General features: G+C 42.4%; 1 protein-coding gene across 2 annotated transcripts in view; it reads right to left on the reverse strand.

Annotated features, from left to right (window-relative positions):
- Positions 1–23,058, reverse strand: part of KHDRBS1 (KH RNA binding domain containing, signal transduction associated 1) — a 40,071-nt gene continuing 17,013 nt past the window's right edge. The window contains exons 5-11 of one of the 2 annotated variants that reach the window (XR_005989446.1): positions 20,563–20,696; positions 19,422–19,623; positions 18,845–18,912; positions 18,025–18,083; positions 15,343–15,535; positions 12,679–12,738; positions 1–317 (exon numbers count right to left, since the gene is read on the reverse strand). Coding sequence is in view for 1 of the 2 variants with exons in the window: in XM_041766784.1 (XP_041622718.1) it covers positions 15,438–15,535; positions 18,025–18,083; positions 18,845–18,912; positions 19,422–19,623; positions 20,563–20,696 (561 nt within the window). In the remaining variant the exon portion in view is untranslated. Of the gene's footprint in view, positions 318–12,678; positions 12,739–14,191; positions 15,536–18,024; positions 18,084–18,844; positions 18,913–19,421; positions 19,624–20,562; positions 20,697–23,058 lie in introns of those variants that run through there. The other variant, XM_041766784.1, reaches the window with a different exon arrangement.

Raw genomic sequence — 23,058 nt, forward strand, 5'->3', positions numbered from 1 at the left:
TGGGAGGTGGAAGTTTATTCAGATCTGGGAGGCTGTGCCTGGGATACCGTCAGTCCCCTTCAACTCTTTCAAGTCCTGAGCAGGTGTAACTGTTAGCATCACAGCCCCATGCAGCCCTGAGGACTCCATTCCGGACCCAGAGACTCTGTTAGGGGAATCCTGGCTGGTGTTCTGTGGGCAAATCAGACAGCTCAAGAGGTGGAGTGGGAAAAGACTGTTGCTCTTGTGGCCTGGGTTTCTCTGTGCTGGGCAGATGCCCTCAGGCCAGCCTTGACACACAGCAGGCAGCTCTCCTGGTTTCCGGAGTCCTCTGATCACTGCAAAGACACAGGTAGAGAATGAAGAGACATGAAATTACCCTATCAGGGGGCTTCTTAGCCTCCCATTTGGCCAGGGTGCCCCCCCCCCCTTGCAACCTCCCCATCCCACAGCACAGCTCTAGTTACTTCATTCGGTACAGGTTTCTAGGTGCACAGATGGATAGGCAATAGAAGTCCATAGCCTAAGAGCTTTTTGCTGATGGTCAAGCAATGAAAATGGAGTCTTACTTTATACACCTCCCATCCTTGGCCATGCCGGGCTGAATGATCCAAGGCAGAATCAACGTGGCCACTCGGGGCCTTTAGCTATACAAGCTTTGGGGCCTCCAGATGTATGAAGGGGAAAATCATTTCTGCTCTCTCAGAGATGTGAAAAATATAGAGATTAACAAAGAGTTTTAAAACCTTTGGAGGAAAAGAGAATGAGGAAACAGCATCTTCTTACAGCTATTATTAGCACCTCAATCCTAGGTGCAGGGGGCCATCTCTTTTGCCTTTTTGAGGGATTCATCCCAGCCCCAGATACTCAGGGTTATCTGTAGGAGACACACATCTCAAGCCTGGGGCACAGGGCAGGGCCCTGCTCTCATGCCTAAGCCTGTAGCAGCACTCTCATTCTTTTAAAAAATGGCACCCCCATTCTGCTGGGTGTTCCAGCCAGTAACGTGGGAGCCCTCCTTAATCATGCCCTCTTCTCTCACAGCTAATCAAGTGCCAAATTATGTTTATTGTAGCTCTGAAAAGTCTTTGGATCCACTCACTTCTCTATATTTTCACTGCTATCACCCTACTTACTATAGGCCTTTCTCATTTCTTGTCTAGATTAACACAAAGTTTCCTAATAGGTCCTCATTATCCATAATCCATTCTCCACTTAGGAGCAAGTGAAATTTAAATTTAATCATGCTGTTTCTGACATCTCATTCAGTAGTCTTCAGTGTTGACCTCAGAGGAAAGTCCAGGTTCCTATCTCACCGCAAACCTGCCTTGGTTCTGCCCTCTACCTAGAATGTGCTTTGTGTCCTTACCATCTTACAAACTCTCTGCCTAGCCACCTCTTCCTTTAGATGTTAGCTTAAACATCATTTCCTCAAAGAGAACCCCTGAGCTAGGTTGCCTGTTGTCTGTCCTCATAGCACCCTGTTCTTTCCAGCACTTATCACAACTGAAATGATGTATGTCATTTATGAGACTAATATCTGTTTAGTGTCTGTCTCTTCATATATAAGCTCCATGAAGTCAGGGGCTAATTTTACTGTTTATTCACCAATCTCCAGGGTCCAGCACATAGTAGAGGTTCCAGTATATATTAGCCAATGTGTTTAATAATATTGGGGCATCTGGGTGGCTTTGGTTGAGCGGCTGACTCTTGATTTTGTCTAAGGTCATGATCTCAGGGTCATGGGATCAAGCCCCAAATTGGCTCCACTGGGGAGACTGCTTGGAGATTCTCTCTCCCTCTGCCCCTGCCCCCACTCACACACACACTCTCTCTAAAAATAAATAAATCTGGGACACCTGGGTGGCCCAGTGGTTGAACATCTGCCTTTGGCTCAGGTCATGATCCTAGGGTCCTGGGATAGAGTCCCGCATTGGGCTCCCCATGGGGAGCCTGTTTTTCCCTCTGCCTATGTCTCTGTCTCTCTCAAGAATAAATAAAATCTAAAAAAAAAAAAAAAAAAAAAAAAAAGAAAGGGCCATTTATATTGATCCCTGGAGACAATCTTATGATGAATCCTATCAGAGCACAAGGCATTTCTTTCTCAAAGGCAGATAGAGATTGTTTCTGAACTCTAACTGCAGAGAGCCTCCTGAGAAATGAGAGGCGCCTGTTCTATACCTAAAGCTGAGCCATGAATGGGAAGCATGAAGGCTGGAGGAGCCAAAAGCCTGTGGGAGGAATTAGCTCTATCTAAACCCAAACTCTTCTATCTCAAGTTCTCACACCACAGTGTCTGGGAAGAAGAGACTGAGGTGGAATAGGTAGGCTTCAGAGATTGTAAGGGAATGGCTAATTCAGGCACCTTAATGCAGTTTTAAGAACAGGAGTAGTCTCCTAATGCCTGGCAATGTGTTCCACGGTGACAGATCTGGGCTGACAGCCTGCTGTGCTTCATATTCTGCCTGGAAACCTCTCAAATGAGTTATCTTTTTTCAGGAGTCCCCATATCCTCCCCAAGTTTGCCCTGGAACCAATAAGGCCTCCTGAAGTGACAAGCTTCCTAGGTCTCGGCAAGGGAGAAGCACTGGGATAGCTTGTGTCCCTATCTGAGAACTTCTACTTGTCCATCTCCTGCCCAAAACAGTAGCCAAAGATACTCATCACAGCAGTAGAGCCACTGCCAAGAGGCTGCTGCGTTTGTAGTCAAGGAATGTCAAGAAGCTAAACACCAGTAGCATGGTTAGGAAATTGGAGTCCCTTCCAGATAGAAGTCTCCCTCCTCTTAGAATAGAGAGCTACAGTTGGCAGAATTGGATAAGAACATGTCATTAGCTGCAGTGCTAAAACAGGTTAGAGTAAAAAATTTTCAAAAAAAAAAAAAAATTTCAGCCTAGGGGCTAGAAAATTGAATTTTCATATATAAATATATAAATATATATATAAATATATAAAATATTTTATTTATTTGAAGGGTGGGGGGTATAGGGAGACAATTTCAAGCAGACTCCCCTTTGAGCGAGGAGCCCAACGTGGGGCTCAATTTCATGACCCCAAGATTATGACCTGAGCCAAAACCAAGACTTGGATGCCTAATTGACTGAGCCACCCAGACGCCTCAGAAAATTGACTTTAGAGATCAGTGAACTTATCTGCTCACTACCCTCCAAAACGGTTTGGTCTGTTCCATAAAGGCAGCCTCTTTGGAAGCCCAGGAAGCAATCAGGCCAGAACACGACTCAGGTATAGTGCCCACCATATGCCTTTGTTCCTAAGGGGCCTACAAGGGCTAGCTCAGGGAAGGAAAGAACAAGTAGTTAGGTGGGGCAGTGCACTTCCTCCCCTTCCCCCCAACAGCTGCTGTCTTAGACAGCTGTATCCAGCCTGTCTGCTCAGGTTATTAAATATTCATCAGATGCCTGCTAGCTTTAAACATGTAACGACTATTAATCCAGAGAGCAAGAGGTACATGAAAATTCTGGAGAGGAAAAAAAAAAAAAGAAAGAAAATTCTGGAGAGAGAAAGAGAAGGCTTAGAACGATCCAATTCTCTTAATTTCAGGAATCTGGAAACGCAGCAAGGGGTACCTATCCTGTACACCAAAGCTGGGAACTATTTGCCGTGTAAGCTGATCTTCTGGTGCCCACTATAGGTATAGAGACCAGGAGGCAGTCAAGTGAGAGCAGAGACCTGGGTTTAAACTCCAGCTCTTGGGCCCTGTGGTCATCCTAACCCAGATTTGTCAATTTCCCAGGGGATCCCAGGATTATCCCCACTTCACAGGGTTGTCTGTGAAAATTAAATGGGTCACTGCATCTGCATATGATAATTCCAATGGAATTAGCACAGAATTAAGAGCTTAAAATGGAGGCAGAGACTTCATGCATTCAGAGGAAGCAAAGCCTTCTTTCACAATTCCTTAAAAACAAAGTTTTTATCAGAGGAGACCGCAGGTTCTGGTCTCCAACTCACAGGTGGGTTAAAAGCACAGGAGGTGGGAAGCCTCCCTTAACATGGCGAAGGCCTAACGTCCAACCCTCAAGTAGCCCAAATCTCTGACGAGAGGATTATTCTTTCTGAAAAAGGTAAAAACCAAAAGGCCATGGAGCAAGAGGACAGCAGAAGGCAGGCAAGGTGAGGGGAGAATATACCCTTCACTCTCCCACAAGGATAGGTGCTACTGCACAGGAGGCTCTGCTCTTCTGCCTCTTCCCTCCTTCCCTATGTTGCCAGCACAATGGCAAACATGGGTGTGGTCAAGTCACTCTCGTGCTCAAGGCCTTCAAATAACTCCCTAAACTCCAGAATCAAGTCTGAATACTTTGCCTAGCATTTAACTTTTCAAAATGAGCGCTCACTTCTCTTCCAGCCTCTATTTATAGCTAACATTTACTGGGTGCTTACTATAGGTCACAATGAATGTTTATTATGAATTCATGCAATCTTCACAACAATGTGGTGAAATAAATGATAATCCCCCATTTTACAGATGATGAAACTGAGTCTTGGGGAGGATAGCTCCGAAGCTACTAAAATTAACTCTGGAGGCAGCAGAATTGATGTTAGTCTGTTTAAAACCATTAATAAGGTGCTGTGTTAATCTGCCTGCCTGGTGCTTCCTAAGCCTTCTCTGACAGCTCCCCCAGGCTCCTTGGTAATCAGTTCAGCAACAGAGCACAGCCACACACTACTGCAACTATTAAAGACTTACTCTCTCCCATTAGACTGAGTTTCTGATAGGTAGACACTGTGAACTGATGGAGACCCATGACCTGGAACAGCCAGAATAAAGACCTAAGTAGCCTCAGCAAATGTTTATTGCACTGGCAATAATATTCCTGCAGAAGAAGCCTCCTTCAAGGATAGAGAATGGCTGCATAGGCTCTCTGAGATGGTTCAGGCTGACAAAACTGCTTCTAAATTCCAGCATAATCTAGTAGTTGAGATTGATCACAGACTCTGAAATCAGACTGCCTATGCTTAAATCCCAACTCTGCTACTTAGCAGCTACATGACCTTGGGTAAGTAATTTTCTGGGCCTTAGTTTCATCATTCTGTAAAAACAAGACAATATGGGATGCCTGGGTGGCTCAGAAGGTGAGCATCTGCCTTTGGCTCTGGGTGTGATCCTGGGCCCCGGGACTGAGTCCCACATCAGGCTCCTTGCAGGGAGCCTGCTTCTCCCTCTGTCCGTGTCTCTGCCTCTCACTCTCTCTCTGTGTGTCTCTCAAAATAAATAGGATCCTTAAAAAAAAAAAAAACCAAAAAAGAAAACAAAAACACACAAAAAAACCAAGACAATAGCTCTTTTACAGGTGAAGATAAGGCATGGCACATAGTAAAGAAACAATGTTAGAATTGACAACGTGTAGGCACCTGGGTGGCTCAGTCAGTTAAGTGTCTCCCTTAGGCTCAGGCCATGATCCCAGGATGCTGGGATCGAGCCTCATGATGGGCTCCCTACTCAGTGGGGAGCCTGCTTCTCCTCCTCCCTCTGCCCTTTCCCCTGCTTGCGCACACTCTGTCAAATAAATAAAATCTTAAAAAAAAAAAAAAAAAGGACAAAATGCAATAGTAGTTAAAATATATATTTTTCTGATTTTAACATCCCTGAAATCAGGATGCATCCTACACTTGATAACGAAAACAAATTACTATGTTGGTTTAATTGGCAGTATTTTTTCTTTCTTTGCAGTACTTGATACATCTTAATGGTCTCAGTATCAGTGAAATATGGTGTTATCTTACTGAATCTTAGAGAATTTGGTTTAAAAAATGTTGACAGGCACACGCCACAACTTGCTATACAACTGTGGCAAATTACTTCACCTCTCCTACTATTAGCTGTCTCCTTTACAAAAATAGGGACACACAGTAGGCATGCAAATTCAGTTCTCTCCTCCCTCAGCCAGGCAGAGCTGCCTACTTTCTCTGTTACTTCTTCCCTCTTTCACAAAGTGGGGTCACAAAATCAAGGAATGGGAATAGATGGAGGAACAATTTAAATGACTATTTAACTGCCAGCAAACAGCAGCTTGTTTAGGGTCACACAAAGCACAAAAAGACATCAAGAGGGAACCCATATTTTGCTTTATGGATTCTCATTCCGATATGATCTTTGGACAAAGCCTTGAGGGGCAGAGCTTCAGGGTTTGAGACTAGGCAGGGAGTACTTAAGTTTCAAAAACCTGAGCAAAACATTTCCACTACCACACCACCTCTATCCCCCTATTCACATGGTATAGAACTCTGCATATGTGCAGGCAAGAAAGTTTTTCAGTCCCAACTCTCAGGCTGCTGTTCCTGAAACAAAACACAGTCTGAATCTGTTTCATTCTTAATGGCCAGAAAGCCCTAGCAGCTTCTGATGCATCCTTACCCTCATTCTTAGCTTGGGGCAGGGAGTGGGAAGTGATAGGAGAGAAAGCAAGAGGGACAAACACCAAGGCTTCTTGAATAACTGCCATATTCCTAGGTAAGAGGGGGTGAGAGTGTTCCCTCTGCAGTGACAGTCATTGCCAGGAGCACCCTGGAGGAAGATGGAGAGAGCAAAGGATGTTGATGGCAGGGGAAATGGCACGTGGGGCGCAGCCTCGAAAGCCTTTGAAGAACTACATGTGGCTGGCATGGCAGCTAGAATGGCTAGCCTCATTTCCACTTGAGAGCCTGCAGTATAAGCACAGGGTAAAGATGTGATTCAGAGATACCCACACGTGGGATCAAATTCTAGCCCCATCGCTTACCACTAGCCTTTAGTGGTGCCAAAATAACTCAGTCAGCTAGTCCTTATTATTGAGTAGCTAGCTACTACAATGCCAAAGATTATATTAATCACCTTTAAGTAATACCTACTTCAAAAGGTAGATCTCTACCTCTGTGGCCAATTGATGTGCCAATATGGGCAAGGGTGCCAAGATCATTCTTCAATGGGGAAAAAACAGTCATTTTAATGCTTAAAAAAAAAAAAAAAAGATTAGAGAGAGAGGAAAAAAAAAAAAAGCGTGCATCTGAGTGTGTGTGCATGAGGGGGAGGAGAGGGAGAGAAACTCAAGAAGACTCCCTGCCAAGCTGGGAGCCTGACTTAGGGCTCAATCCCATGGCTCCGAGGATCATGATCCAAGCTGAAATCCAGTTAGATGCCCAACTAGCTGAGCCATCCAGGCACCTCCTCCCCCCAAATGGTCTTTTAAATAAATATTGCTGGGACAACTAGATATCCGCATTCAAAAGAATGAACATGAAACTCCGATCTCACACCATTTGCAAAAGTTAACATAAAATGAGTCACAGACCTAAATGTAAGAATTACTAAAACTCTTAGATGGACACAGGTTTAAATCTTCAGGACCTTGAATCAGACCATGGTTTCTTATCTAGGCAGCCAAAGTACAAGCAACAAAAGAAAATAAACTGGACTTCATCAAAATGGAACTTTTGTGTTTTAAAGAAAATAAAAAGATAACCTATGAAGTGGGAGTAAAACACTTGTAAGTCACCTATTTGACAAGGGTCTAGCAGCAGATCACATAAAAAACTTACAATTTAATAATAATAAAAAGACAAATAATTTAGTTAAAAACTGACATGAGATTTAAATAAACATTTCTCCACAGAAGATACACAAATAGTGGACCAGCACATGAAAAGAAGCTCAACAACATCAGTTATTAGGGAAGTGCAAATGGAAACCACCGTGAGACACCACTTCACAGCCAGTAGGATGGCTACAGTAAACAAAGCAGAACATAACAAGTGCTGGTAGGGATATGGAGAAATTAGAAATTTCATACATTATTGGTGGAAATGTGCAGCCTCTGCATAAGAGTCTGGCAGTCCTTCCAACAGTTAAGCATTAAGCTGCCAGTCCGAACCAGCAATTCCTCTCCTTGATGCATGTTCAAGAAACTGGAAACATGACCACACAAAAACTTGTACATGAGTGCTCATAACAGTGTTTTTCATCATAGCCAAAAAGCATAAACAACCCAGAGATCTGTCAATGGGTGAATGGATAAAGCTGCAAAATGCACACAATGAAACATTACTTAACAAGGAAAGGAATAAGTTGCTGATACATGTTACAACATGGATGGAGCTTGAAGACATGATGTTAAGTGACAGAAGTCAGTAAAAAAAGATCCCATATTGTAGGATTCCATTTGTACGCAATGTCCAGAACAGGCAAACCAAGAGGTAGAAAGTAGATGAATGGTTGCTCAGGGCTGGAGAAGGTAAGTGGGCTGGCGGGGGAGATAGCTAAAGGGCATAGGAATTTAAAAAAGGGGGGCGGGGGCGTGGGAATTTTCTGGGGGTGATAAACGCATCCTCAAATTGATGGTGGTGATGACTATACAATTTTGTATTTATTAAAAACCACTGAATTGTAGTTAAAATGGATGAATTGTATGGACATGATTGCATCTCAATAATCCTAATGTGTCTTTTAATTTGTATTAATAGAAGCTGACCAGAGGCTGCAAGCTGGTAGGCTGCCTATGGGCAAATGTTTGGCTTACAGCAGAGGTTTTACAGGGACTAATACTAATCTGAGCAAACAACTGCCAGTATGTAAAATCCAAATTTCTAGTTTTTCTGGAAAAATCAAATCTATCAAAAAAAACTTGTGGAGCTGGAAAAGAAACATGAATGAAAATGAACTTCAAATGCTTGACAGGATCTTCCTTCAGGGGTCCAAGGTAGAATCAGTATAAGTTACTGGAGTAACTCATGCAAAATGAGGGATAACTTGTAATACTTGAAGCTGTCTTAAATAAAATGGGTTGCTTTGGAAGTAATATGCTTCCTATCGCTGGTATGAAGTACTGATACATGTTACAACAGGGATGATCCTTGAGAACTTTATGTGAAGTGAAAGATGCCTCACAAAAGACACGTTATATAGTTCCATTTATGTGAAATGTCCAGAATAGGCAAGTCCATAGAAACCGAAGCAGGTTAGTGGTTGCCAGGGGCTTGGGAGAGGGGAATTGAGACTGGTAACAGGTATGGGATTTCCTTTTGGGGTAATGGGAATTTTCTGGAATTTGTGACAATGGTTGCACAGCACTGTGAATATTCTAAAAGCTACCAAATTGTATACTTTAAAAAGGTTAAAATGGTAAATTTTAATTTACACAAATTTTATATCAATTAAGAGTGAAAGGTAGAGAAGACTAAACGAGATCATCTTTATTAACTGCTTAGGATATTATCACAGTGATGTTAGCTACTATTATCAACTTCATTTGATGATAAAGAAATGAAGCCCAGAGAGGAATTAAGGGTTTGGTTTTGTTAAAACAAAGACAAAGGCTATAATGAGGCAGAGTCAGGACAGGTCCCCAATCTTGCCTGGCTTGATTTTTTTTTTTTTTTTTTTTTAAATTTATGATAGTCACAGAGAGAGAGAGAGAGAGAGGCAGAGACACAGGCAGGGAGGCAGAGAAGCAGGCTCCATGCACCGGGAGCCCGATGTGGGATTCGATCCCGGGTCTCCAGGATCGCGCCCTGGGCCAAAGGCAGGGGCCAAACCGCTGCGCCACCCAGGGATCCCATCTTGCCTGGCTTGAAAGCTTACAGGGCTATAATAAAAATTCACAGGTAGTAACAGAAAGCTACAGAAAACACTGAGACCAACTAACTAAATTCCATGCTCAGAAAAGGCAGACCACTGGCAAACCTGGGTCTGCCAACAATTAAACCTGTTTTTCCGGATGTAAATTATAGGCCAAATGAAGAAAGAAGCATCCCCCAAATTCTGCTGTAAAGATCACTCTAGGAAGAGTTAGAACTAATTCTCTGCATTCAGAGACTTTTCCCTAAAAATTGCCTTGCCATTCATGTAATCAGTATCAAACTTAGGACCTCCTTGGTGCCCAGAATCATGCTCAATACACACGGTACTCTTTAAAGTCTCCTGAACTCAGAGGCTCCTGAGAGGCAGGGTGGGAAGACTGGATTTCCAAAAAGGCATATTTCACGTCAAAGGCTGTACGTGCTTTTGACCTCTCCCTAGTTTGGTCTTGTCCCTTTGGTACTCTCCTAAGCCTAACAACTCACTCAGGGGCAGAGGGAAAAATCATGCAGCTACTTTTTGGATGGTTTCAATCAGCAGGATGGGTTTCTCACTTGTCAGAGCCCCCGCCCAATCCAAATCAGGGGGCTAAAGCTTTCTTAGAGAATGTCAGACTGTATTAGCTTGAATCACATGTTCATAGTTTACCCGGATGTGGTAAGAAAAAACTAATTCCTCAAGAGGAAGTCAGGGTGTATATGACACTATGTATAGGACACTGAATTGACTGGCCTTATATACAGTAAAACTCAGTAAAACTCAGTTTGTTAATCACTATAAAGTATACATTATCACTATCTTCCCTGCTAGATGTGGAAATAAATTATTTGTTTTAGGTCACTAAACAAAGACAGCTTGTTGATTCAATACTGTTTGTCAGGTTTAATGCCTTTCCTCCTATGCCACATTACCCCTTCCGAGGGTATCCACAGGGTGAAAAATACCCCTTTCTTAGATTAAAAGTAGTATAATACAGGGACACCTGGGTGGCTTAGCGGTTTAGCACCGCCTCAGCCCAGGGTGTGATCCTGGAGTCCCGGGATCGAGTCCCACATCGGGCTCCCTGCATGGAGCCTGCTTCTCCCTCTGCCTGTGTCTCTGCCTCTCTCTCTGTGTGTGTCTCTCATGAATAAATAAGTAAAATTAAAAAAAAAAAAAGTAGTATAATATAGAGAATAAAGATCTAGCAACAAACTTGGGCTTGATTAATAACCGTACTAATTATGGGACCCCAGGAAGTCACTTAACCTCACTAAGTCTCAAGTCACTTCCGTAATACACAAATAATACTGGACAATTGCTGTTTGCCTGCTCAGTATCCATTCCTTTTTCCTAATAACACCCTGACTTCCTCTTGAGGAATTAGTTTTTTCTTACCACATCCGGGTAAACTATGAACATGTGATTCAAGCTAATACAGTCTGACATTCTCGCCCTAGAACTTGAACCTCAAGGGAAAAAAAAAGCAAACAGGGCTAGAGTTCACGCATTCTAGCAATAGCACCTAAACAGTTACTCCTGGCTTCAAGAACATTCCTGTGGTCTATCACTGCTGTCTCAGTTCTCTGCAGCCAATCCTGTTCGAATGCCAGATTTTCGGGGCTTCACACTAAATATGTGAGCCCCTAACATCCTTCTAATAAATTCTCATTTATACTAGCCAGTCACTTTGTTGCTTACAACCAATGAAATCCAAATGAAAAACTGTCCCAGAAGATATTTGCAAATGACGTATCAGATAAAGGGCTAGTTTCCAAGATCCATAAAGAACTTCTTAAACTCAACACCAAAGAAACAAACAATCCAATCATGAAATGGGCAAAAGACATGAAGAGAAATCTCACAGAGGAAGACATACACGTGGCCAACATGCACATGAGAAAATGCTCTGCATCACTTGCCATCAGGGAAATACAAATCAAAACCACAATGAGATACCACCTCACACCAGTGAGAATGGGGAAAATTAACAAGGCAGGAAACCACAAATGTTGGAGAGGATGCGGAGAAAAGGGAACCCTCTTACACTGTTGGTGGGAATGTGAACTGGTGCAGCCACTCTGGAAAACTGTGTGGAGGTCCCTCAGAGTTAAAAATAGACCTGCCCTACGACCCAGCAATTGCACTTTTGGGGATTTACCCCAAAGATTCAGAGGCAATGAAACGCCAGGACACCTGCACCCCGATGTTTCTAGCAGCAATGTCCACAATAGCCAAACTGTGGAAGGAGCCTCAGTGTCCATCGAAAGATGAATGGATAAAGAAGATGTCGTTTATGTATACAATGGAATATTACTCAGCCATTAGAAACGACAAATACCCACCATTTGCTTCAACGTGGATGGAACTGGAGGGTATTATGCTGAGTGAAGTAAGTCAATCGGAGAAGGACAAACTGTATGTTCTCATTCATTTGGGGAATATAAATAACAGTGAAAGGGAATATAAGGGAAGGGAGAAGAAATGTGTGGGAAATATCAGAAAGGGAGACAGAACATAAAGACTCCTAATTCTGGGAAACGATCTAGGGGTGGTGGAAGGGGAGGAGGGCGGGGTGTGGGGGTGAATGGGTGCTGGGCACTGAGGGGGGCACTGGACGGGATGAGCACTGGGTGTTATTCTGTATGTTGGTAAATTAAACACCAATAAAAAATTAATTTATTAAAAAGAAAAAAAAAAGAAACACTGTCCCATTAGGTTACTGACAGGATAGGGCAGGATTTGATAGATATATTGACACTACCATCATCACAAGTAAATTCAATATGGACTATAAACCAACATATAAATATGGCGTTGTAAATATGGTACAAATGACATGTGAGAAAGATTTGCCTACTGATCACCTCCCAGGCCACCACCTGGCGAAACTACTTTATAGTTAGGATAAAAGTCCCATATCCTTGGGGCACCTGGGTGGCTCAGTGGTTGAGCATCTGCCTTTGGCTCAGATTGTGATCCTGGGGTCCTAGGATCAAGTCTTGCATCAGGCTTCCAGCTGGGAGCCTGCCTCTCCTTTTGCCTATGTCTCTAACCTCTCTGTGTGTCTCTCATGAATAAATAAAATCTTTAAAAAAGAAAAAAAAAAAGTCCCACATCCTTAACAGAAAGCCACCTTAACATACCTGAAATGGGTCTTCACTACCCATTCTACTCCAGGAAATGCCTCAGGAGTTTTCAACCACCTGAAAACGGAGAAGTAAGAGATGAGCCTTTTGAAGAGGAAGTTTTAAAGACATACAAAATAAAAGATAGAGATCCTGCATGCAGTTTACACATTACAGGAGAGAAACATGCAACTTTAAAGAAATTTTAAGTAACATTTCATTGTGAATATCAATATGGGGACCTATAGGGGCTCATCCTTGTACATTTTTAAATAGCTGAGCAGAAAGCTTGACTTTGGGGAGCAGCAGGTCTAATCTACAGTCATTGAAATTTTACAATGTGTCATTTAAGATGTCAGACTTTGTGCCCAGGTTACATTACAGTTCACTTGTGATGGGCAGGATTATTAAGAGTTATGGCTAATTTATGCGGCAGCATATGGTTTTTCTTTTTACAGCTATTTTTATTAAACAAGTTTTGCAAAGTTTTAACATTAAAATTAACAGCTAAAGAATTGTTTATGCAAGTTGCTGTCACAGTTTATGTAAAAGAGAAATATGTGCTATTAAAATCAGACATTTAGGTTACCTTTGGTTTTTTGCGATGCATGTTAGCTTTACACATCCTGATTCTCTTGCGATAATTTTCCTTTAAAAAGGGGGGTATAGAGTGATCTCTTTTCATCAAAACAAGACATAATGCCCTGAAAGCTGACTTCAAACCATGGTTGAAAATTCAGTTATTTACACTTTATCACAATCTACAAATACATTTTTTTGTTGGTGTGTTTTAAAAAGAAAAAAAATGTCCATCATGCACTGCTGCAGGCAGCTTGGCACTTCATACAAGAGGATTTTTCACCCCCGAGCAGTTTAGGTGGCTCCCTTAGGGAAGGCATAAGAACCCTGAGAATTAACAGAGGAGTGGAAACAGGGCCAACCAATTCCATCATTTCCTCTCTTGGTCTCTCAGGAGGGAGTTTAGAGCCAGCCTATCATGCCAGATCCTGCCCCAGCCCATCTGATTTGTTACCGGCATTTCTGGGATTGGAAGGGAAACCCTGAAGGGCATCCAGGGTTTGCTGAATTGTCATTATCTAAAGGCAGGTGCTATCCCTTTTCAAGCTCACGGAGATTATTTGGTGCATGCTTAGGGCCACCTAGGGGCTCTATAGAAGGTGCAGACGAGGGTGGCTGGCACTTTAAACGCTGAGGCCTATGCGTGGAAACCAATCCAAGTTTTGGCTCAGTTGGGTTTCTCTCTCCAGAAATTAGAGCTTGCAGATAGGATGGGATAAAACTGCTGTCAACAACTTCCAGGGGGTGAAAAAGCTTTGGTTATTTTTAAACTAAAACTTAACAACTCGATAAACTTTTTTTTTGGTAAACTTAAAATAAAATACCCCCCACCACTTTTAAGAATGTCTCCAACTTTTAACAAGCCCATTAACTTTAGAGTTAATTTAAGTTTATTTGAAAGAGAAAACTATTTTATTGTCCACCCAAAAAAATGACAATTCATCACATTTACTTTGATTAAAAAAGGACTAAACTTTATTGACAAACTGCTGCAGACATTTTGACATAAGTTTAAGCTACCTATTTAGGCAGACTTACACATGTAGCATTTAATCTTCCAAGAACAAAATGGGAGGACGGTACAAATCCAATTAGGACTTTAACTTATGTACAAAGTGGATTTTGATTCCTTTTTCATTCAGCTGCAGTGTCCCTTTTTATATCATGCTAGTGTTGAGACATACTTGACTAACTACCTTGGGAACAGTTCAATATTGACAACTGTCAACTTAAAAAAATCATCAGTTTTTGGCTCCAGTGTCCAAGTGAGCTTTTCATGGAGTGCAGACCTCAGATGGACAAAACACTTTTGTCTTTTTTAAATACTGAAATTTTAAGTATTAGTACTATTACTGGAAGATTTTTCAAGGCTAAAAAGCTCTGCATAAATTCAATCCAGGTGGCCAGCCCCTCTCCCCAAATCAACCTCTTCAAAACCTACTCCCGGCTAAGTATCTCTCAACACTGTATGTCTGGGGCTAGATTTCAAAACCCACATAATGAAAAAGTCAGTTTTACAAACCTAATTTTGTTGCTGTTGTTTTAAATCAATTAACGTTAAAAATTGCATCAACTATTTAATTCATGAGGATCTTTCATATTAAAATTTAACCTTAAGATTCAACCGCCATGTGCTTTTAAAGGAAACATTTTTAGAGACGTCTGAGCTTACTTTTACATGGTGGCACCTACTGCCGTTAACGTTTGTGATTTTAAATCTTAAACAGCCCTGAATTTTGAAATGTAGCCTAGTTTGGGATTCTGCAACTACAACTTTACGGGATGCCTCAAATCAAAACTAAGAGAAAGTTAACAAGCCTTAAACTTCAGAACCTTTAAGCAAGCAATGTCACTTTTGAAACTAACAGGTTTGTGGTTTTTTTTTTACTCAACTTCTTTTTTTTTATTATAAAAGGTACATTTCTGTTTATATTTAAACAACAAAGAAAAAAGCATCTACACACTTAAAAAATTAATTCGATATTCCTAAATCTATTTTAACTCATTTTAAAATACTACATACAGAAGCCAGAATGCAGAGTTAAGAATGGAGTAAGGTGGGGAGAAGAAGGGGACCACGAAGAAAAACACTTAGACAATTACTTGTCTGTTGTGGGTAAAGCAACAGGAATCCTGGGAGATACAAGAAATCAGTAACAACTTTGCTCATAACTGTTATTTTCCCCTCATGTTTGTTTTTAATAACGTCCATATGGGTGCTCTCTGTAGGCTCCCTTCACTGGCCTAGCTGGAGGGGCCTTCAGCGACGGCCTGGTTCCATTCCAGTCGTCTTGGCCTGTGGGGAAAGCAAGAACAATTTATAAACCATGTGCCATTGGCATGCTGGGATGAGCAGAAGTAGGTCATATGGTTAAGATCACCAAAAACACTGCTTTGCTTCCCGTGTCTTGCCACATCCCAGTGGTCCTCACTTTTCACTCTGTTTGGCCTTCTGGAACAGGGCAATTTTGAGTGGACAGACAGAAGGAAACAGCTCAGAAAAGGCCTAGAATCATCTTCAGCAAAGAGATTCTCCACTGGCAACATGAGATCTACTCCAACCCCCAAACCTGGATAAACCAACACCTTGCTTGAGACAGTAAGGAGATGAATCTCAGTGGGTCCACAATGTCCTTCTTCCCGTTCCCAAAAGCATCTGGCAGAAAGCCTTGGGTAATGTGGCAACTTTGCAAGGTCTTTCAGACTGGAAATAAGGTGGTCTCCCTTTCCACCAGTTAAGTCAGGTTTCCCTGTTAAGAAGTGTCCTCTGGCTCTCTGGGAGGAACAAGCAAGGGCCACATTTCATGAGGCCTCCCCACCAGCAGAGCTGGTCCACTGCTCTGGCGGAGGGAAGTACAATTGAATGTATTTATAACACTGATATGATGGAGAATTCATTATTTCCTTTCTCATGCAGTAGTCCAGAGAAGCCAGATAAACCTGGCTGACATCCTCAAATGGTATTCCTTTGATACAGGGAAAAGCCTGAGGGAGATGATCCCTTACTTCTACAGCTGACCTCTTATGAACAGGAGTTGTGATTATGAGCTTATTCTTCCCACTCGCCCCCATACTTTACCTATGCCAGTTCATCCCCAATGTATTTCTCCAGCTGCCTGCATTCACAAATATGAGCCTCCATCTCTACAGATCTAAAACCTCTATATGGACCCGCAGTCCCACAGAACCCTATGCAAGCCTATTTATACCCTTAGTATGATAGGTACATCCATTATTTTCCAAGTGGCTTCTAGTACTACCAAGACAGTTTATTTTTCTAATTCCGTTTATAAAAGGTAGAAATCATAACAGATTAACTGCAGCAACATCACACCAGGAGCAAAAGAAGCAGTCTGACTCTTTCGGTCGTCTCTTTTCTGGCAAAACAGAAATGTAATTTAGTCAAACACATACAGAGGCCCCGTTGTGCCGCCTCACCAATGGAGGGAATGCCCCAGGGCAATCCCACTGCCCTTTTTTTTTTTTTTTTTTTTTTTTTTAATTTATGACAGTCACACACAGAGAGAGAGAGAGGCAGAGACACAGGCAGAGGGAGAAGCAGGCTCCATGCACCGGGAGCCCGATGTGGGATTCGATCCCGGGTCTCCAGGATCGCGCCCTGGGCCAAAGGCAGGCGCCAAACCGCTTCGCCACCCAGGGATCCCTCCCACTGCCCTTTTAAACGGTGGCCTCAGAGCAGTGCAGCGTTACTGATGGCAACTGTCCAGTACCATTTAGCTAGAATTGGTAAAAACCATTTCTCTAGGCAAGCAGCTGACTGGCTACTACATAACTGTGCTGAGGAGTAAAGCTCAGCTTGTCTGTCAGTGGGAGCTCTAAGAGGCTCCCCACCTCCTTCTTTTCAGCTAGGGGTAAGGAGAGACTGTTTACTAGCATCTTAAGATGAACTGTCAATTGCTGAGCCCCTCACCAAGCACTCTGGAACTCCCTCAGGTATGTTGAAAATCCTTGCATTTAAAGGCTGCTCTCTCTGCACCCACTGCCACATGGCACTCCCTTTGGGGCCCATTAACACGGGGCCATAATTGGCTCTTGAGGACACTCTTGAGCAATGTGTTTTCAACTAAACCTCAGGGAAGACAGCTTGATCCTACTGCCATTCCAGCCTCTATAGGTCCTTTGGGATCAGGGACCGAGCTGAGAGGTCTCCAAGCAAGTAAGGAGCTGAATTGGCTCTAGCCCTTATAGTCTCAGATCTGAGGCTGATAGGCACTCTTCTTGCACCCAACCTGCTTTTGGCTAGCTACTTGCCGTCTCGTTCTCTTTCAGCTAACATTTCCTCTACATTGAGATTCTTTTCAATGAGATCCAAAATCGTTGCTAAAAATGAAGTGGGGCTGGAGAATGAAGTTAGATATGATTAAGTTCTTATTATCTACTAATGTGGCCTAGGCACCAGCAGCAAAGGCCCTGCAACATGACCTAGGCCTGGCCATCTCTCCTGGTCTAACGTAGAAAAAGATCAACATCAACTTAAAAGTCTGCTGCTCCAACCAGACCAAGCTGGACCTGAGCCCTAGTTTAAGACACCTACTTAGCCTTCCAAGAGTAACAGTACCCCATTTCACCTTAAGAGCTCCTCTTTCTATGCCACATCACACAATTTCAATAAGAGCAGGACAGCTACTGTCACATCTACCAACATCTCAGCTTTCTAAAAGCTCCTCTTTCAGTATGTGACTGGTGGTCCCCAATAATTGAGTCACCAGCATTCCTGCAGGCACTTACTTGCACACTTTGCCCACCATGGAAATAAAGACATACCATAAGCTTCATAAGAATCTTGAACCTCCCCATGTCCATAGTCATAATATTCTGAGTCCCTGAAAGCCAAAGACAGAGGTTAGAGAGCTAGAGTAACTCTTGTTTCCATTTCGTATTCCTCCCACATTTCAGTCATTTTACTAGGTGTGGAAGACAGGAAAATGCTCATTCTGCCCCATCTCCAAACCAGAAAACATTTTCAAAACACATAGGAGCTAGTAATTATTTTTTTTAAGGAGTTAGTAATTATTAAAAAAATTGATAACCATAGCAAAGATGGATGCCACATAATTTAAAGTGAGAGAGCATAATCCAAAACTGGCCATCTTAATTATAGTGTACACACACACATTTATAGGGCTCATTGGAAGAGAATAAACAAACATGCTGTTCCTGTCCCCACTGTATAATTATGAGACACTTTTCAATCAATCACAGACAAAATATGTATACACAAAAACATTATTATTTAAGACGAGTGCACAAAACAACCCAAGTTATGGTAGTAAGATTCTAGGCTTCCTTTTAAAGTGACAAGAATACGTCAAAACAATTTAATGGCATTTTCCCTTCATTTCCATGTGGTCACAGCTCAGTAATTTTCCATCTGTTATTCCCAAATTCTACACTGTAAATTAAGATTCACAGCTATCTAAGCTCATAGATCTGTGTGCCCTACAGATGTGGAAAGTAAAGGCGATACTCTCCAAAAGGGAGCCACACTGCTCCTTAGATGTGTGCTACCTAAATCTCTCAGTTGCTCAAACTCCCTCCCATCCATCCCTAGGACACGAAACAGCACTTCTATTGCCTGACTTACCCTTGGCTCTGGCTGTAATAGCCTTCGTAGCCTTCATAACTCTGTTCTGCGTAAGTATCATCATATCCCTGGAACAAATAAAATGAAATAGTCAGAATCACACAGAGTAGGGAAGGTAATTACAACTCATAGGAGGATGGCAGACTCCTAGATTAACAACGCAAAATTTCCCTCCAAAATTTACACTCACTGGGGAATTGTTGAGAAAGGGTTATTTTTTTTAAAAAACAAAACAAAACTGAACTACCAACCAAACCAAACCACCCTTCAAATTGTGGGCAGGAAACAAGGTAAACAGTTGAAGTTGAGAATTATCAGTAGTACTAGCGAAAACACCCCTTACTAAAAGACTATATACATATCAAGGTACAGCCTATTTCCTGTTTAATCTATTCACACATAGTAAACTGCTTAAAATGGAAAAACCTCATATTTTAATGCTCACTGCAAGAGAAGAGACTGACTCCAGATCTCTTATAGGTTGTCCCTGCCACCTATGTCAAAGGCCAATGCCCTATCATTCAACTTTGGCAACCTTCTAGGTATTGGGAAACAGCACACTGTTCCAACTCCTTACATATTCTTCATATGTTTCCGGCGCAGGGGGTGGAGGCAAAGGTATTCTCTGGATGCCTGCTGTCCGTGCTCTTGGTGCTGGAGCACCCCTCACCGTAGGTGGGGGTGGCACTCCTCGAGTCACGGTGGCACCTCTGGTGATGGCTCCTCTCACTGGGGTACCACGCACCAAAGCCCCCCGAGGTGGTCCAACACCACGGCCCCTGCAAAAAGAAAATTTACGTTAAATGGAGCTTTTAATACATCAACTAACACATTCCTGTTCAGATTTGTTTGCAAAATCTGGAGCTAGGCAGATTTCACGAGGCCTTAAATAGACTACTATTAAAACACAGAGGAAACAAACAAAACAAAACAAAAAACCCACAGAGGAACATATGGGTGGATAAAAGACCCATACTGGTGACTCCCCAGGTTCCACAGTGGGTCTGTCAATGTTTCATCGGTGGACGATTTTGGAAAGGCTGAATATTCCATAAAGGTCATTCACAAAAGGTAAAATTCTAAAGCCAGAGACCATTTTAAAATGCTACAACTGTCCAGAATTAAAAGACCAGAAGTTTCAACAGAACTGCTGCACCTGACTATGGCCAAAGTACCTAAGATCAACTATTCCACTCTTTTTTAAGATTTTATTTATTCATGAGAGACAGAGTGAGATGCAGAGACATAGACAGAGGGAGAAGCAGGCTCCCGGCAGGAAGCCTGATGCAGAACTTGATCCCAGGACCCTGGGATCATGACCTAAGCCAAAGGCAGATGCTCAACCACTGAGCCATCCAGGTATCCCTACTATTCCACTTTTGATGGTACAAATCCTGAGGCCCCCTTCCAAGCTAGAGGTAAGGGCACCACTACGAAAGAGATGCTACCGGCCATCTGGTACCAGGATGGTACCGATCAAATTTATATCCTGGGAAACCCGGGTAGCTCAGCGATTTAGCACCACCTTCAGCCCAGGGCGTGATTCTGGGGACCCGGGATCAAGTCCTGTGTCAGGCTCTCTGCATGGGGTCTGCTTCTCCCTCGGTCTGTGTCTCTGCCTCTCTCTCTCTCTCTCTGACAGTCTCTCATGAGTAAATAAATAAAATCTTAAAAAAAAAAATTTATATCCTGTTTGTAGTTGTCTCCATTATTTTTACCTGGGAACAGGTGGAGGAGGAGGTGCAGCCCCTCGGCCTCTCACTGGCACCCCACGTCCTCGAGAGGGCTCTGGTACTCCATTCAAGTAGGAGAGCTCTAGAAACTGCTCCTGGCAGATATCATCCATCATATCCTGCAAATGAAAGATAATGAGGACTATTGTGCCATGTCTCCACCTCCTGCTGAGAAGTTGTCCAGCCCACATAAGCCTTGGATACTAAGACCAGCTCTGAATGCCCGGATGAAGTCTCAGGTCATGCATTCTCTGAAGTCAAATGGCACCCTACCTGTCACCTCTTCAAGGAAAGTCCTGATGGCAGACCTCTCATTATTCAGCTGAAGCTCTTCATAATTAGTCCCTACCTAGCTCTCCAGATCACTTCTACCCATTCTTCATGGATAACCTCCTTTCAAGCCATGCAGAACAACTTGTTGCTCAGAACCTGGCATATTTATACACCTATTCTTGCAAAGAGCTCCCTCTTCCTAGAATAGTAAAAGCCACTACCGTTAATTAAGCTCTACGCCCTGGGTACTTTATAATAACTCTCTATAGATTTTGCGGTTTAATCTTCACGATAACTCTGAAAGTTAGTAGACAGGTCTTCCCATTTTACGGTTGGGAAATAGAATCAAGGCTTATAAAGCCACCAAATTAAGGATATACAGCTAGTTAAGTGGTAGACTTGATGTGAATTCAGAATTACCTGTCTCCAAAATCTAGGCTTTGAATCATTAGATTACACTGCCTTTCTTGTCCACCTGAGAGACTAACTCTTACAAGATTTAAAATAAAATATTACCTCTTTTGAAAAACTTTCTTTGACGCCACCCCCACTCCCTCCTCTTTTTTCCATAGCACCGTGTAATTTTCTCTACCCAAGCACTTACCACGTCATTCTAGAATTGTCTTTCTCACTAGATTGTGAGAAAGGAGCCATTTTTGTAACTTCAGACCCAAGCAGAGTATTAGGCACCTACCAGATACTTAACAAATGTTTGGGATGAACAAGGAACCTGAGGCTCAGAAAAGTGAAATAATAACTTGTCCAAGATGACGCGGATAAAGGTCCCAGTCCAGTGCTCTTCCTACTGTACCAGGAAGCCTCTCTGGTACAGTTAATGGTTCTAAGGGGAAAACGGAGGCTCTGGTCATGGATGCAAAAATAGGCTCACTTTTTTTTTCTTCACAAGAGGGAAGAATTGAGTCAATTGCCATTTGCAAATCTTTTCACATACTTCCTGATGAGAGCCATTCAGTTTTAATACTCCATGCTTTTTTTTTTATATATCCCAGGTGGATAGAGCTTCAAGAACAGAAGATTCTGGTCACCATAGAGATGTCCCCCCTCAACTCTTCACCTACTCCTATCTTACACACTACTGCTGCTTGAGACCCACACTCTGGAGAATCAAGTAACCAATGACAGCCCATTTGTCTAATTCTTCGTAATGCTACACCAATACGGAGGAAACCCAGATCTGCCTGATAGGCATCTTTTTAGAAGATCCACTTACATCAAAACCTTGCAAAGCCATCCCTTTTGAGAAATATGCTGAGACTAAGGATAAAGGGGAGATGGGCATTCCCCTATAGTCCTTCAGGAACTAGGTGGCTCACGATGCTTCAGTAGAACACCTCAAAAAGAGTAAAAAGGACTCCCTCAAGGAAAAATTTACCAGCTCTAAGTTCTTCTCTAGGATATTTTAAATTGGCTGTTTCATGTTTGAACATTCTAACGAAGATGAAGTATTTGGAAGCCAAGCAGCTGCTGAGACATCTGAGACAGTGTTGAAATTCTTGAAGCTCAGCATTATAGGTACACACCGCCTATAAATTTTTTGCTCTACCAATTCTCACATCCTCTGACACATATAGTTCCAACTCCTCATTTTGCATATTCAAGAAAACCAAGAACTGTATCTCACCTATTAGTTTTAGTGATGAAAACAGGATGCTTACTCAATTCTAGCTAAGAGTATTTCACATACTTCCTAAGGTTCCAGATTCATCCTTGATTATTAAACATTCAACTGTAGTTTGTTAACTCTGACAACTAATAAGTCTTGCTGAGCAAAAATCACAACATTTTCTGCTTATTCAAAGAATGGACCCTCTGACCAGGTAGTAAAATAAGCAAGATATGTAACCTGGTCTGTCCCAATTCTTTGTGGGCCTCAGTTACACTCTGAAAGGAACTGCACACCAATTTGTTTAATATCAATAGTCAAGACTATAAGATCATGACTCTTTCAAATTAAACTCCATGTCAGTAAATTCCTCCAGGAGAGAAAGCCCTGAAAGCACCCACGTCAAAATTTAATATATTAACACTGGATGCTAGAAGCCTCTTGCTGTTATCTTCTACACTCTCCAAAGTCTAGAACATTAACCCCTGAGTACAGAGAGTTTACGACCATCTTAGCTTTCTTCTTATCATAACCTCCTGGTTCCACACTAGTACCAACACATTTAATTCGGTGGAGACTGTTAA

Source organism: Vulpes lagopus, chromosome 8 (genome assembly GCF_018345385.1).
Source record: "Vulpes lagopus strain Blue_001 chromosome 8, ASM1834538v1, whole genome shotgun sequence".
NCBI classification, from domain to species: domain Eukaryota; kingdom Metazoa; phylum Chordata; class Mammalia; order Carnivora; family Canidae; genus Vulpes; species Vulpes lagopus.